At 52.6% G+C, this 13,668-nt stretch overlaps 1 protein-coding gene across 17 annotated transcripts; it reads left to right on the top strand.

Annotated features, from left to right (window-relative positions):
* The first annotated feature begins 1,484 nt into the window (after positions 1 to 1,484).
* On the top strand, positions 1,485 to 13,457 carry ZNF517 (zinc finger protein 517). Of its 17 annotated transcripts, XR_005833704.1 has the most exons (8): positions 1,660 to 3,663; positions 4,022 to 4,085; positions 4,440 to 4,547; positions 4,739 to 4,897; positions 5,189 to 5,302; positions 6,065 to 7,723; positions 10,507 to 10,643; positions 12,545 to 13,457. XR_005833704.1 is itself a non-coding variant. In XM_040625920.1 (7 exons), exons 2-7 carry the CDS (start codon positions 3,610 to 3,612, stop codon positions 7,282 to 7,284), a joined length of 1,719 nt encoding a protein of 572 aa, XP_040481854.1. In that variant the 5' UTR covers positions 1,485 to 1,594; positions 3,460 to 3,609; the 3' UTR covers positions 7,285 to 7,830. The 17 variants fall into 17 exon arrangements, 15 of the variants coding, with proteins under 15 accessions (XP_040481854.1, XP_040481855.1, XP_040481857.1 ...); XM_040625920.1 differs by lacking the exons at positions 10,507 to 10,643; positions 12,545 to 13,457 and adding an exon at positions 1,485 to 1,594 and having other exon boundaries at positions 3,460 to 3,663; positions 6,065 to 7,830; XM_040625921.1 differs by lacking the exons at positions 10,507 to 10,643; positions 12,545 to 13,457 and adding an exon at positions 1,493 to 1,594 and having other exon boundaries at positions 3,553 to 3,663; positions 6,065 to 7,830.
* The last annotated feature ends 211 nt before the right edge of the window (positions 13,458 to 13,668 follow it).

Genomic DNA, 13,668 nt, shown 5'->3' with positions numbered 1-13,668 from the left:
GAGAGAGAGAGTGCATGTGTGTGTGTGGGGGGGGATAAAGGGAGAGAGAGTCTCAAGCCCACTCCATGCAGAGGGGGCTCAATGCCACAACCTTAGGCTCACGACCTGAGCCAAAGCCAAGAGTTGGATGCTTGACCAACTGTACTACCCAAGCTCCCGAAAGGATCTTTTTGTTTTGAGAAAGAGAGAGCACGTGAACAGGTGGGGTGCAGAGGGAGAGGGAGAGAATTTTTAAAATATTTTCTTTATATATTTTAGAGAGAGAACGCAAGGGCAGGATGAGGAGCAGAGAGAGAGGGAGACGGAGATAATCTCCAGCAGACAGTGTTGAGCGCAGAGCCCGACGTGGGGTTCAAACCCAGGACCCTGATATCATGAGCTGAGCCCAAATCAAGAGTTGGAAGCTTAACCAACCAGGCCACCCAGGTGCCCCTCTAAACATAACTTTTATATGCACTGGGCAACCAAAAAAAATCATTTGATTTGTTTTATTGCCATATTCACTTTATTGCAGTGGTCTGGAACCAAACTTGCAATATGTCCAAGGTATGCCTGTATACTTATGTTAACATATATGTAAGCATATCCATATATATAAATTTTCCTAAGTATCCTGAGAAATGTTTCATTCCCTTTAAATTCCAAGTCTACTACAGTGCCCCTTATGATCTTCTCTTTCTCCCAGAGTTATTTAGTAGGTTGCTATTTAGTTTCCAAGCATACTTGTTTAAACTATTTAACCACATCTAAATTTAATGTTCAATTTTCAGATGATGTAGTTTGTATGATGCCTCCTTTGCTGCCTCACTGATTCCCGCCCTTGTGTTAACGTTCCCTCCCTCTTCAAAAAGGGGTCGTCTCAGCTTTTGCACTTTTTTAAAATGAGAAAACATTTAAAGGTAAACATTTGAGATATCATTAGTAAATAGCTTTGTTATAGTTTTTAAAAATCACTATGTGTAAGCATTTACCCGTAAACATAGATTCATGCGTGTGACGGGTGACACCATAGAGTATTTTTAACTGTGAGCCTCACAAAAGCTTGAAAGACACGATCGTGGAGCAGCTTTTTCAAAATGTGGGGGTGGAGGGTGAAGGATACACGGGACCTCTCTATACTGCCTTTGCAACTTGCTGTGATTTTATAATTATTTAAAAATAAAAAGTTAAAAGTGAGAGGGTTAGCCTCAGAACCCGGTTGCCTGGAACGATGCTCGACTTCTTCCCCGGCCTTTCTCGAGGTCCGTGTGAACGCGTCTGCTCCCCCGGCGTGCTCTCAGATTTGGGACCCCTTCGCCGGGACCCTTGACTCCCGCAGCGGGCTAGTCCCTCGGACCCGGGGCTTCCCGCGGGATCCGCTCCAGAGCAGCGCCCCGCCCTCAGCGGCCCTCGCCATCACCTGCCTCTGGACCCAAGAGCCAGAGGGCGTCCACCGAGGCGCGCGGTCCTCCGAGCCTCCTAGAGCGGCGCTGCGGCCCGTTTCCGGGGGGCGGGCCGGAAGTGGACTGCCTGAGCCCGGCACCGCTCCTCGCGCGGTCCCGGATGGTGGTCCGGTGTGAAGAGGCCCTGGCCGCGGGTCGAGGACCGGAGAAGGGTGAGTGCGGTTCTCCGATCCCGGCCTGGCTGAGGCTGTGGTCCGCACCGAGGCCGCGCTGAGCACTGCGGGGGGTGCTGACCCGCAGCCGGCGCCACCCCTCGTTTTTCCTTAGATTCTGGGCCTTAGGGAGGGTTCGGGTTCCCGTTGCCTCCCCGACTGGGGCGGGAGGCGTGCGGGCCGGGTCCCTAGCCTTGCGTCCCCAAGAGCCTGGGAGGCTGCGCGGAGCTGAGGCTGCAGGGGTGGGAGACCTGGGAGGACCAGTTCTGTCTGGGTTGCGTCCGCCTCGTCCTGACGCCTGCAGTTGCTGGAGCGCACCCGCTCGGGAGCAGCAGGTGCTGGCTGTCCGCCCCCGTGCGCGGCCTCTCCCTGGGGTTGCGTCTTTGATGGGACCGCAGGCATTCCGTCAGCAGCATGGAGTACTTAAGAGTGTCCAGAGGACCCTGCTCGTGCTGGGGATACCGCCGTGAACGGGCAGCGTCCCTGGCTTCAGGGAGCATATATTGTAATAGAATTGAGGCATTCATGTAATGGAGGCAACAAACAAGTAAGAGAGTAGTTTTTGATCATTGCAAGGGCCATGAAGAAAATGAGCCAAGAGGATAGGCTAGTGGGAGATAAGGTCTCTTCCAGAAGTTAACGCATGAACTGAAACCTGATGGCTGAGAGGCCTTGCTCATCCCTTGTAGGCGAAGGAAAGTGAATGAGAATGGCCTTGGTTAGTTTGAGTGACAGAGAGAACACCAGTCTGGCTGCAGTGTAGTAAGCAAGGGGGTAGGTGAGGGAGTGGGGCAGGGTGCCCCAGGCCCCTGAGGATCAGAGGTTTTATTCTAAATCGGAGGGAAAGAATGACTTCTGCTGGTCCTCCAGGCCCCAATTAAGTGTAATCCCCCCAGGAAGCCTTCCCTGATCCCCGGTCTAAGTTAACACTCCCCTCCCTTTGATATTTTCTCTCTCAGGACTCTGAGCAGGAACCTGGTCTGTTTTGTTATCGTTGTATCCCCTGCTCCACTTTTTTCAACTCTGCACTGTTTTTCTCTGATTAAAAACTTACTCCCTGGTTCCAAAGGTAGAACTAAACTTAGGGTTTTCCCCCCCTCTAACCAGAGGGCCCCTCCCTGAGGACATGCATTCCCCAAATATGAGCAAACAAAGACCAGCATTGTAACTCCCCCTCCTAACTGTGGAGAACGGTATGTGTTGAGTTGAGGGCCAGGTCTTCTCCTGAGCTGCTCATCCTCTTGAGATGCCCTGGTTGCGTCGTTGGGGTGAGGAGGACAGCAGATCTGTCAGCAGGGATAGCATCAATGGTCCAGGCAGGTCCCGCCCACAGACTGCCCTCAACAGACAGCCCAGTGGGGTACTGGTATGGCTCTGCTCTTCACATTTGCAGTTCATGCTGTCTGGGCACAGGTGACCCACCAAACCTTTCAGATCATTATGTGTGGCCTGTTATATTCTCGCATGTTTAAAGGGCTCTCCTGCCAACTGTCACCTCATGACATCACAACTACAGGATTTCTGTTAACTGATGCCTAAAAGAGACATCACTTTACAAAGTGGCAGCTACTTAGGAGGCTCAAGCCCCACAGAAAAGGGTACCCCAGAGATCGCCACCCAACCACAAGAGCTCAAGTATCCATTGAGGAAGGGACATGGAGACCAGGGCCTACTCTGTGAACAGAATTGTATTTATTGGTTTTTAAATAACTTTTCTCCATTCGCAATAAGCAATAAGTCTTGAAGAAATCAGAAAAATGGAAAGAAGGAAAATAAGAATCACCTAGAAAGAAACGAAGGTTAATGTGCTGGGGTATGTGCTGCCAGACTTGTTTTTCTGCTTACAGTCTTCTTGTTTCACGTAGTAATGGAGCAAGAACGTTTTCTGATGTTCCACAACGTGGTCTCACGGGTTGCAGAATCACCCACTGTCATGGAACCACTCATTCATTCCACAGACCCTTGCTGAGCACACACTGTGTGTCAGGCCCTCCCCCAGGCTCCAGGGGTACAGCATGAATAACCAGACTGCAGGCCTTATCTCATGGGGGAAGGCGGAGAAGAAGCAAGTAAGTTGACTGCATTATGTCAGATAACATAATGCTGTGAAGAAAAATATAACAGGAAAACATAAAACAGGGAGTGAGGGTAGGGAGGGAATTCTGGGGTGGGGGTGGGTTTTTATATAGGTTGGTCCGGGAAGATGTCCCTGGGAAAATCAGGAGTGAGGGGTGGACCGGTGTGGGTGAGCAGGTCTCAGGGTGCAGCTTCTTGGGATGTGAGGGGGTCATCTGGGCTGACCAGGTGTGTTTGCCCCATGTCTCACCCTTTCCTGTCTCTTCTGTATCTGGGTGGTCCTGGGGGCAGGGACAGAGGTGGATGGGACTTAGGCCTGGGCTCCTCCCACTCAACACTCCCTGTCCCCAGCACCTGCTCTTCCCCCAACGGGGACCCTGGAATGGCGGTGCCACTTGCGACGCCCACACTCCAGGTGAGTGCCACCTTGGGGCCTTTTGGCTGCCTTCATCCCTTAGCTTTTCAGCCCTCAGCACCTTCCCAGGGGGACCCCAGGCCCGTTCATGTAGCTCCCATTCCTGCAGGTGAGTCACAGGACGGATTCTGTAAGCCAGGGGTCTTCCCCCTCCCTGAGAAACTTCACAGTGCTCTGTCAACTCCTTCCTGAGGCTTTGGGCAGAAATGGGCTGCCCAGGATCTCCTGCAGCTCTTGAGCTTCCAGGGTCAGCCAGCAAGGTCAGGGTCCCTGTCCTTCCCCAGTACCTGCCTCCATCCTGGTGTGAATGATCAGCCTTTCTTTGTGAGCACAGCCTTTGGCCTCTCTCCTCAGATCAGAGAACCAAAGGACAGGACAGGAGCACTCCCCACCAGTGTAGAGGCCAGACCACCAACAACGCAAGTGTGCCCCCTGCCCAGGTCCCTGTTAGCCTGCGGAGAGGTATGAGGCCAAGGTTGAGACCCCCACCCCTCGCACAGCTTTATGGCAATAGGACTGCTCCACTTGGCTTGGGGAGTGTCCCCTCTGTGCCAGGCCTTGGGGATACAGCAGTGACCACATAGAGGCTTTGACTCCCAGAGCGGAACAGGTGCCCGAATATCCCTGACATAGTCTCTGCATCTCCTGCCCAGGTAGCCCCAGACAGCCGGGTTTGTGGTTGCAGGAGGCCGTTGTGTTTGAGGACGTGGCCGTGTACTTCACAAGGATAGAGTGGAGTTGCCTGGCCCCTGACCAGCGGGCGCTGTACAGGGATGTGATGCTGGAGAACTACGGGCATGTGGCCTCCCTGGGTGAGGTTTCCCCAACCATCCCGGGGCTGGGCTCAGGGGCAGCCCTGCCTCTTCCACTGGCCTCTTAGGGGAGTTAGTTCCTTTCCAAATTCAAAGTCCAACACGTTGGGAGGGGAAGCTGGAGGGCCACCCCCATCTCTGCATGGCTACCCAGCTGCCCCACTCCTGGGAAAGTAGGTGTTCCCAACCCATTCCAAGCGCCGTGTGTCCCCTAAGGCCTCCAGCCTCGCAGCCGGGCATCCATCCGTCCTTCTGCTCCCTGACACGTGCTGCTCTTCTCCCTGCATGTAGGCTTTCTTGTTGCTAAACCAGCACTGATATCCCTCTTGGAGCAAGGGGAGGAGCCAGGGGCTTTGATTCTGCAGGTGACTGAGGAGCGAGGGTTCGCAGCCAGCCTGTGCCCAGGTAAGTGCAAGGCACAGCAAGGCCTGGCCTTCACACAACTTTTTGTAGCCCTCTGGGTACTTGGGCAGTGGGAAGGCTGTACATTTAGCTCCTCTCAGCAGGGCCAAATTTCCTACTGAATGCCTTGCTTGTCATCCAGGGTCACCCAGAACTAACTTGTGCAAGGAACCCAAGTGCGTGAATGTCCTTTCTGGCTCTCTGAGGTGTCGCGCCAGATCTGTGGGGGCAGTGGGAGTGTGAGGAGGACCCAGCAGGGAAGACCCTTGAGCTACTTTGGTTCTCCCCACTCCCCATGGCTCACATGCCAGGGCCTGAGCTTGGGACTGCAGAGGCTGCAGAACGGGAGGAGAGGCAGCCTGCAGTCCATGGGGCCTGCTTGGGCAGGAGCCTGCCATGTCTGCTGAGTGAATGAACTGTGGGTGAGTGCTCAGAGGAAGAGGGGAGCAAAGGGTAGCAGCACCCCACACCCTGCAGGCCTCACTTCTGTGTCAAGCCTGCTTCCCCCGCAGTCCTTCGGACCAAGCCTTCTCCTGGTGCCACTCCCCTTTCGTGAGCTCTCCTAAGCCAACTTCCCGCAGTGTTTAAGCCCTTATTAACCTTCCTTTGGGTTCTGTTTCTTACACAAACCCTGATTTTACAGATTCTTAGAAGTTCCCAAACCTCCCTACTTCTTTGACGTGAAGATTCTGTCTTCAAATCACGGGGTTTCTTTTATGAATGTAGAGGCTAGATCACTTTTCCATTTTCTGTTCATTCTTCCAGATTCTAGGATGGAGGCTGGGATCAAGGAATCTTCTCTGAAGAGAGTGCCCTCTAAGCAGTTAGGACTATTGGGCACAGTTTGGGGCCGCCTTCCTGGGGGGAGACCCAAGTTACCTGAACGGAGTGGCAGTCCTGAGGATGGGTCAGATAAACGACCCCTCAACCCCCAGGCACGCGGTCCTGGTGGGGACCTTAGCACATCCCCCAAGGCCCTGGAGGAGAAACAACGAGGCTCGGGCCCTGTGGATGCTGTTGGGTGTCGGGTGTACAGGTGTGCCTGCGGCAAGGCCTTCAAGTACAACTCGCTGCTGCTCAGACACCAGGTCATCCACACGGGGGCCAAGCCCTACCAGTGCACCGAGTGCGGCAAGGCCTTCAAGCAGAGCTCCATCCTCCTGAGACACCAGCTGATCCACACGGAGGAGAAGCCCTACCAGTGCAGCGAGTGTGGGAAGGCCTTCAGGCAGAGCACTCAGCTGACAGCACACCACAGAGTCCACACGCGGGAGAAGCCCTACGAGTGTGGCGAGTGCGGGAAGGCCTTTGGCCGCAGCTCCCGGCTCCGGCAGCACCAGAAGTTCCACACGGGGGAGAAGCCCTACGAGTGTGGCGAGTGCGGGAAGGCCTTCTGCCGCAGGTTCACCCTCAACGAGCACTGCCGCATCCACAGCGGGGAGAGGCCTTACACGTGCCTGCAGTGCGGGCAGCGCTTCATCCGTGGGTCCTCGCTCCTCAAGCACCACAGACTGCACGCCCGGGAGAGCCCCCGAGAAGACGGCGGCTGTCAGAACCCCCTGCTCGGTGCAGCACACAAGACTGCCTCGGGGGACAAGCTCTACCAGTGCTCCGTGTGCCAGAAGCCCTTCAAACACAACTGCCTGCTCCTCCTGCACCAGAGGCTGCACACAGGTGAGAAGCCGTTCGAGTGCAGGGAATGTGGCAAAGCCTTCAGCCGGAAGTCCAACCTCACGCTGCACCAGAAGACCCACACCAAGGAGAAGCCCTTTGCCTGCACGGAGTGTGGCAAGGCTTTCCGCAGGAGCTACACACTGAATGAGCACTACCGGCTCCACAGCGGGGAGAGGCCGTACAGGTGCCGGGCCTGCGGGAGGGCCTGCAGCCGGCTGTCCGCCCTCATCCAGCACCAGAAAGTCCACGGCCCAGAATGTTCCCGTGAGGGCGGGGAGGAGAGACGGGTTCCCCACTGGGCTCCCTGTTGAGTTGATAAACATCAGAGAACCCCAGGGCGCCTGGGTGGTCCGTCGGTTGAGCGTGGGACTTTTGATTTCGGCTCAGGTCATGATCTCAGGGTTGTGAGATCAAGCTCTGCATTGGGCTCCACGCTGGGCGTGGTGTCTGTTGGAGATCTCTCTCTCCCCCCCTCTCTGAACAATAAAAAAGGCATAGAACCTATCTGGGAGAGGCGCCAAGGCAGGAAGCTGTCAGTCCTCCCCGTTTGGCTGTGCAGCAGGGCATTTGTCTTGGACGGAGAAGGGACAGGGCCGGGGCTGTGGTCAAGCAGCCTGCAGGCTGAAGGAAGGACAGTGAGGAAGGCTGAGCCAGAGCGGGACTCCCCCCGACTGTTGAGCCTGGATGCCCACAGGAGAGCAGCATTTCTAAACCATCCACGTCTGTGCCTGGATGTACACACGGGCTTCAGTAAGTCACATGGGGATTGTGGGTGGGTTTTGTTTTCTTTTTCCACTCATCTGTTTTCCAAATACTGACTTGTGATCAGGGAAAAAAAAAAAGATATGTTGACTTTTTTTGGTTGTTCGTTTGTTATTAGGACTGATGAAGATCAGACCCTGTTTGCAGGGGCCCCAGCCACCTAGTGGGAAGGAGAGAGGCCAGGACTAGAATCCACACAGCACCTGGGGTGGGGATGTTTGGAATTAATTCTCAGGCGGACCGAGGGTTTGTCAACAAACCAGGGCAAGGCTGGAGGGTAGTGGTGGCTGAAGCCAGGACTCAGGAGCAAGGTCTGCAGGCTCCCCGGGCAGGGTCTCAGGAGCCCCAGCCAGGCTGAATGTGATCGGCCTTCACCAGGCCTGTGAGCAGAGGGCGCTGGCTGAGGGGGAGCCTCCTGGGGGCTCTTAGTGACCCCTCTTCTTCACCAGCCCCCCACCCCAGGAGCCCTGAGAGCGCTGGCAGACATCTGTGGCGTCTTACAAAAGGTGTGACGGAAAGGAAGCCACCAGTCCCAAGCAGAGCTGAAGACCTGACCAGTGAATGTGTATTTTTTAATCAACATTTTTTCCCTAAGTATAAATTTTTTGTAGGGTATTTGGGAAATGCAAAAACTTATAAAAAAAAGAATTGTAGAGGGGCACCTGGGTAGCTCAGTTGGTTAAGCGTCTACCTTCGGCTCAGGTCATGATCCCAGGTTCCAGGGATCAAGCCCCATGTCAGGCTCCCTGCTTATCGGGGAGCCTGCTTCTCCCTCTGCCTGCCGCTCCCCCTGCTTGTGCTCTCTCTCCCTCTCTCCCTTTCTTTCTCTGACAAAGAAGTGAATAAAATCTTAAAAAGAGAAATGTAGGGATGCCTGGGTGGCTCAGTCAGTTAAAGCATCTGACTCTTGATTTCCGTGCAGATCATAATCTTGGGGTTGAGGATTGAGCCCTGATCTGGCTCCCCACTCAGCGTGGATTCGGCTTGTCCGTCTCCTTCTGCTCTCCCCACTCATGCACTGTCTCTTTCTAAAATAAATAAAATCTTTAAAAAAATAGAAATGTACAAAAACCGCCCTTTGTCACTCTTTAGAGATCACCATGGTGATGTTTGATGTGTTTTGTCAGCCTCTTTTTTTTTTTTTTTTAATTTAAGGATTTTAAAAAGCAGGGAGGGGGCAGAGGCCTAGGGAGAGACCTCAAGCAGACTCCTCAGCTGAGCAGGGAGCGACCTGGGGCCTGATCCCAGGACTCCAAGGTCGTGACCTGAGCCACCCAGCCGCTCCTCTTGGCATCTTTCCAGCGCACATGTGAATATTTGCTGGACAGATTGGCCCGTGCTGTGCTTAGAACACTGCCCGCTGACTGGATGCCGGCTGTGCACCGGCCATGCCATGTGGTTTATTTAGCAAACCCCTATTGTCGCACGTCTGTCTGTCCCCACATTTTCACTGTTACTGTTGACTCCACGGCAGACATGCACGTATTTGCTTTTGTCCATGTGAGTTCCTTGGGGCTGAGGTGGTTGTTCCTGTTGGGGCTACTGGGAGTGGGGGGACTGTGTTTAATCATTTGATTAATCATGAAAAATACCACTCTTGTTTTCATTTACATTTCTTGGCCTTTTAATGAGTAAATTCTCTGTAAGCTCTTGTACCTGTTTTTATTGGGTTTGTAAGCCTCTGTGTTGAGCTCCAATCCCTTTCCCTTAATACCGGTTTCTTCCACTGTGATACAAACCACAGGGTTTTTGGTGGTAGGTGAGCGTGGGAGAGAAGAGAGGGAAACTGCTTCTTAGAATTGAGGAAGTGAATTACAAATATTTTTTTCCAGTTCTTTATTTGCTTTTAGTTACAAAGTTTTTAATATGAAAAATACATGTCCCCTATGGCCAAAACTATCTGTCCTCTTACGATTAGAAAGGCCTTTTCCACCCCAAGATTTTATAAAACATTTTTTTAGGGGCACCTGTGTGACTCAGTGGGTTGAACGTCCGGCTCTTGATTTCAGCTCAGGTCATGATCTCAGGGTGGTGAGATCGAGCCCCACATCTGGCTCTGTGCTCAGCGGGGAGTCTGCTTGGGATGCTTTCTCTCCCTCCGTCCTTCCCCCTGCTCACGTGCTGTTCTCTCTCTGAATAAATAATAAATAAATAAAACCTTTAAAACATTTACTGTGGTTAAATTACTGAAATAATACATATTTATAGTAAAACAATAAAATCTCAATACGAAAATAGGAAATAAATCCCCGTCTCTTCCCTTATCCCACATTCCCATCCTACTCCCAGACATACACCTGTTAAGTTCGGGTAGTTTATTCCAGATCTTTTTCTCTGCATTTCAAATGTCCAGTGTGTGTCCGTGTTTTCACAAACAGGATTACCCTACTAGTGTGTGCAGTGGTTTCGATGCATCAGCTTGCTGGGCTGAGCTCCCAGAATCCGTTTTCAGGTAGATTCATGACAGGCGGGCTCTGTAGCTCACACTCCTCCCTCATACTTAGACGCGAACCCAAATGTTGCTGTGAAATGATTTTGCGGGTGTGATTAAAGCACCTAATCAAGTGACTTCAAGTTAATCAAACAGAGTATCCTGGTGGGCTTGACGTAATCAGTTATAAGGACTTTAAAGCTTAGGCTTCCCTGAGGCTCCAGCTTGTGGAAAAGCATCAGCTGGTGATCTTGTCCTCCTGAGTCATTGCTCTGAGGACTTGGGGCTTGCTTAGCAGCCCCCGCAATTTCTGGCTACTTCTACTGGTTCTGCTTCTTAGATGGACCCTGACTGATCCACTGTGTCCTGCAGCGTGGCTTTTCCACCAGTACGTGACAGCATTGTCTCTGGCAGGCAAGAGCAGAGCTGCTTCATTCCCTGTGCTGTGGATGGGCTGCCGGTGACCTGTCGTCGCCCGTGAGTAGATATTGCACTGCTGCCCGTCCTGCACATACGTGACACCGCAGTAAGAGCCCTTCCATAAATCCTGGCTGTTGGCATTTCCCGTGAGCGCTGGATCCCCAAAGGCTGAGACGCTGGTCAGCACACAACTGGAAGTTTGGCATGGCTTATGTCCAGTTGACTCCAGGCTCTGGCCAAGGCCCCATTAGCAAAACCAACTGGAAGCTAGCAATTGTGAAAGTCCACTGATGGCCCACAGGGGTGACCTGGGCAGAGATGGGGTGCAGAGGTTGGAGAGGGGTGAGCCTGGAGAAGCAAACGTGAGCAGGAGGCATTCCCGTGTCTAACCAGTGGATTCTTCCTCATGCTACTTTTTTCCCTTGCATTCGCTGTGAACCCGGTATGCCGTACGCACTGCAGGTGCAGAGTGCCCCTCTCAGACCACGCGTCTGACAACCAGTACTTGGCCCGTCACTGTCCTCAGGCAAAGACGCCAGACAAAAGAGAACAGAGAAGTCCAGTTTTGCAGGGAGCCGCATGAAAGATCCCTTAGACTATTTGAAGTTCTCCCCATGTCCCCCAAGTTCCTGCACTCCCCAGGGAGTCTGAGTGGGACCCTCACCTGGGGCAGAGCCCCCACGTTCCCTCCAGACTTGTGTCCTCCCCCTGGGGCTGGACCCCTCTGAGGCTGCCTGGTGCTGTTCGCAATACTGGATCCCGGTCAGGAGCTGTAGCTCACATGCTCAGAGAAAGGTGCCCAGGCATAGCAGTGAGGAGCGGCTGGTGCTGCCCGGAGCACAGCAGAGGTCACGCCCTGCCCAGGTGCCCGCATCCCTGTGGCAATTTACAAGGTCCAAGGTAAAGAGGGTCTGTGTCCTCACATGGTTTTCCTCTGTGTGGGCATGGACTGGATGCTTCAGGGACAGCCCCGTGCCCTCTGTGGTGGCCCTGCCCCACGGCTCCTGTGCTGTGCCGGAGAGCCCTTCCTCCCCTTTCCTCTGCCTGTCCTCCCTCCATATCCTCCCTCCCAAGCCCCTCAGGGACCAGGTTCCCCATGGATCCTCGCTGGGGCCCAGGCATGGGCTGTGGGGTGCCCAACACAGGGAAGCTGTGGGCCTCAGAGGGGTCCCACCAGTCACATTCCCACCCTGCAGTTGGATTCTGAACACCATTGCTCCATTACAATTGTTCTAACCAAATTACCAGCCCACCTCCTTATTGCTAACAGCCGTGGACTCTGGTCATTCTTTTTTTTTTTTTTTTTTTTAAGATTTTATTTATTTGACAGAGATAGAGACAGCCAGCGAGAGACGGAACACAAGCAGGGTGTGTGGGAGAGGAAGAAGTAGGCTCATAGGGGAGGAGCCTGATGTGGGGCTCGATCCGTAATGCTGGGATCACGCCCTGAGCCGAAGGCAGACGCTTAACGACTGCGCCACCCAGGCTCCCCGACTCTGATCATTCTTGCCCCTCAGCCATTTCACCGTAGCCTCCTTTAAATAGTCCCTTCCCTGTGTTTTCACACTGCACTCCCGGTTTTCTGCCTACCTCTGTCTCCTCTTCTGCCCAGTCCTTAAATACTAGTATTCCTTTCTGTCCTTGGGCCATCTGTCTTTTCATTTGGCACTCTTACTGGGCAACTTCATACACTGCCGTGGCTTAAATTATCTTCTGTAGATATTGATGGTATTTAAATCTGCACCTCTGGCCCACATCTTCTGAATTTCTTATCTCTGTCCAACTGCCCACAGGACACCTCTGGATGCCTCAGAATGAGTTTAAAATCAAACTCCTCTCCTCCCAACACTCTTCTTCCCCATTGTATGGCAGTTACCTAGGGCACACATTAAGGCCTCAAAAACATTTGTTACATAAGCGGGGGAAGGAATAGAAGACACTGTGAATTTCTCTGACAGGGATGGAGACCCTGGACTGGAGTAGAGACCCCAGCTGCAATCCCACTGTAGAAGGACCTCTTCTGACAATGAGTGATACTGAAAGATCAAGGGATGACACAGACGTGGTTGTGATGTCTACCTTGTAGAAATAAAAGGATCTCACTGAAGATAAGTCTTAAGCCTCAACCCAAATCCCTCACCTAAAACTGGTTTCAGACCTCTTTGAACCTGAAACTCAAACCCAAGCATTCTGCTATCTTCCACTATTTGGGGTGAGCACTGAAACCTAGCCTGTGGGAGTGGGCAGAGGGGTTTGGACTCTTGAAAAATGGAATCTCAGGAGACTATACGCCATGTGCGAGAGCATTAGGTATCATCAGAAATCCCACCAGCAGAGAGGGATCCAACCTGAATTACACCGGCCACCTCTCCTTTCTTTCTGCTGCTAGCTCCCACAACTGCTCCCCTGCCTGGCCTCTCCCAGACGTTCCTACTCCCTCAGTCACTGTACCCCCACAGCTTCATTCATCCCACACGGAAGTCCTCATACATGCCATGCACCGGCTGTATGATGTGGAAGAAAGGAGCATGGTCCCTGACTTCATGGGACACACAGACCATGTCCTCAACCGCTTATGAATGGATAAAGTGTGGTAATTCATACAGTGGAATATTGTTCAGCATTACAAGGAGTGAGTGTGGTAACAGATGGTAGCTACACTAATGAGCAGCCCATAATGTACAGAGTTGTGGGGTCACTGTATTGTACACCTGACACTAGTGTAACATGGTGTGTCAACCAGACTTTGACAACAAGGAAAAAGGAATGAAGTACTGATTCATGATATGACATAGATGAACCTTGAAGACATTATGCCATGTGAGAGAAGCCAGGCACTTGGGGCACCTGGGGGTGCAGCAGGCCAGGGTCATGATCTCAGGATCGTGAGTTCAAGCCCCAGGTTGGGCTCCGAGCTTAGCACAGAGTCTGCTTGTCCCTCTCCCTCTGCTCCTCCCCCTGCTCTCTCTTTCTCTCAAATAAATAAAATATGTTTTTAAAAAAGGAGCCAGGCACAAAGGATGTATAAAATCATATATTATAGGTTTCATTTATATGAACGTCCAGAATAGGTAAATATATA

This window comes from Ursus maritimus, unplaced genomic scaffold (genome assembly GCF_017311325.1).
Source record: "Ursus maritimus isolate PB19 unplaced genomic scaffold, ASM1731132v1 scaffold_9, whole genome shotgun sequence".
Lineage (NCBI taxonomy): Eukaryota > Metazoa > Chordata > Mammalia > Carnivora > Ursidae > Ursus > Ursus maritimus.
Note: the sequence above shows the minus strand (reverse complement) of the source record. Positions and strands in the feature narration are given on the sequence as shown.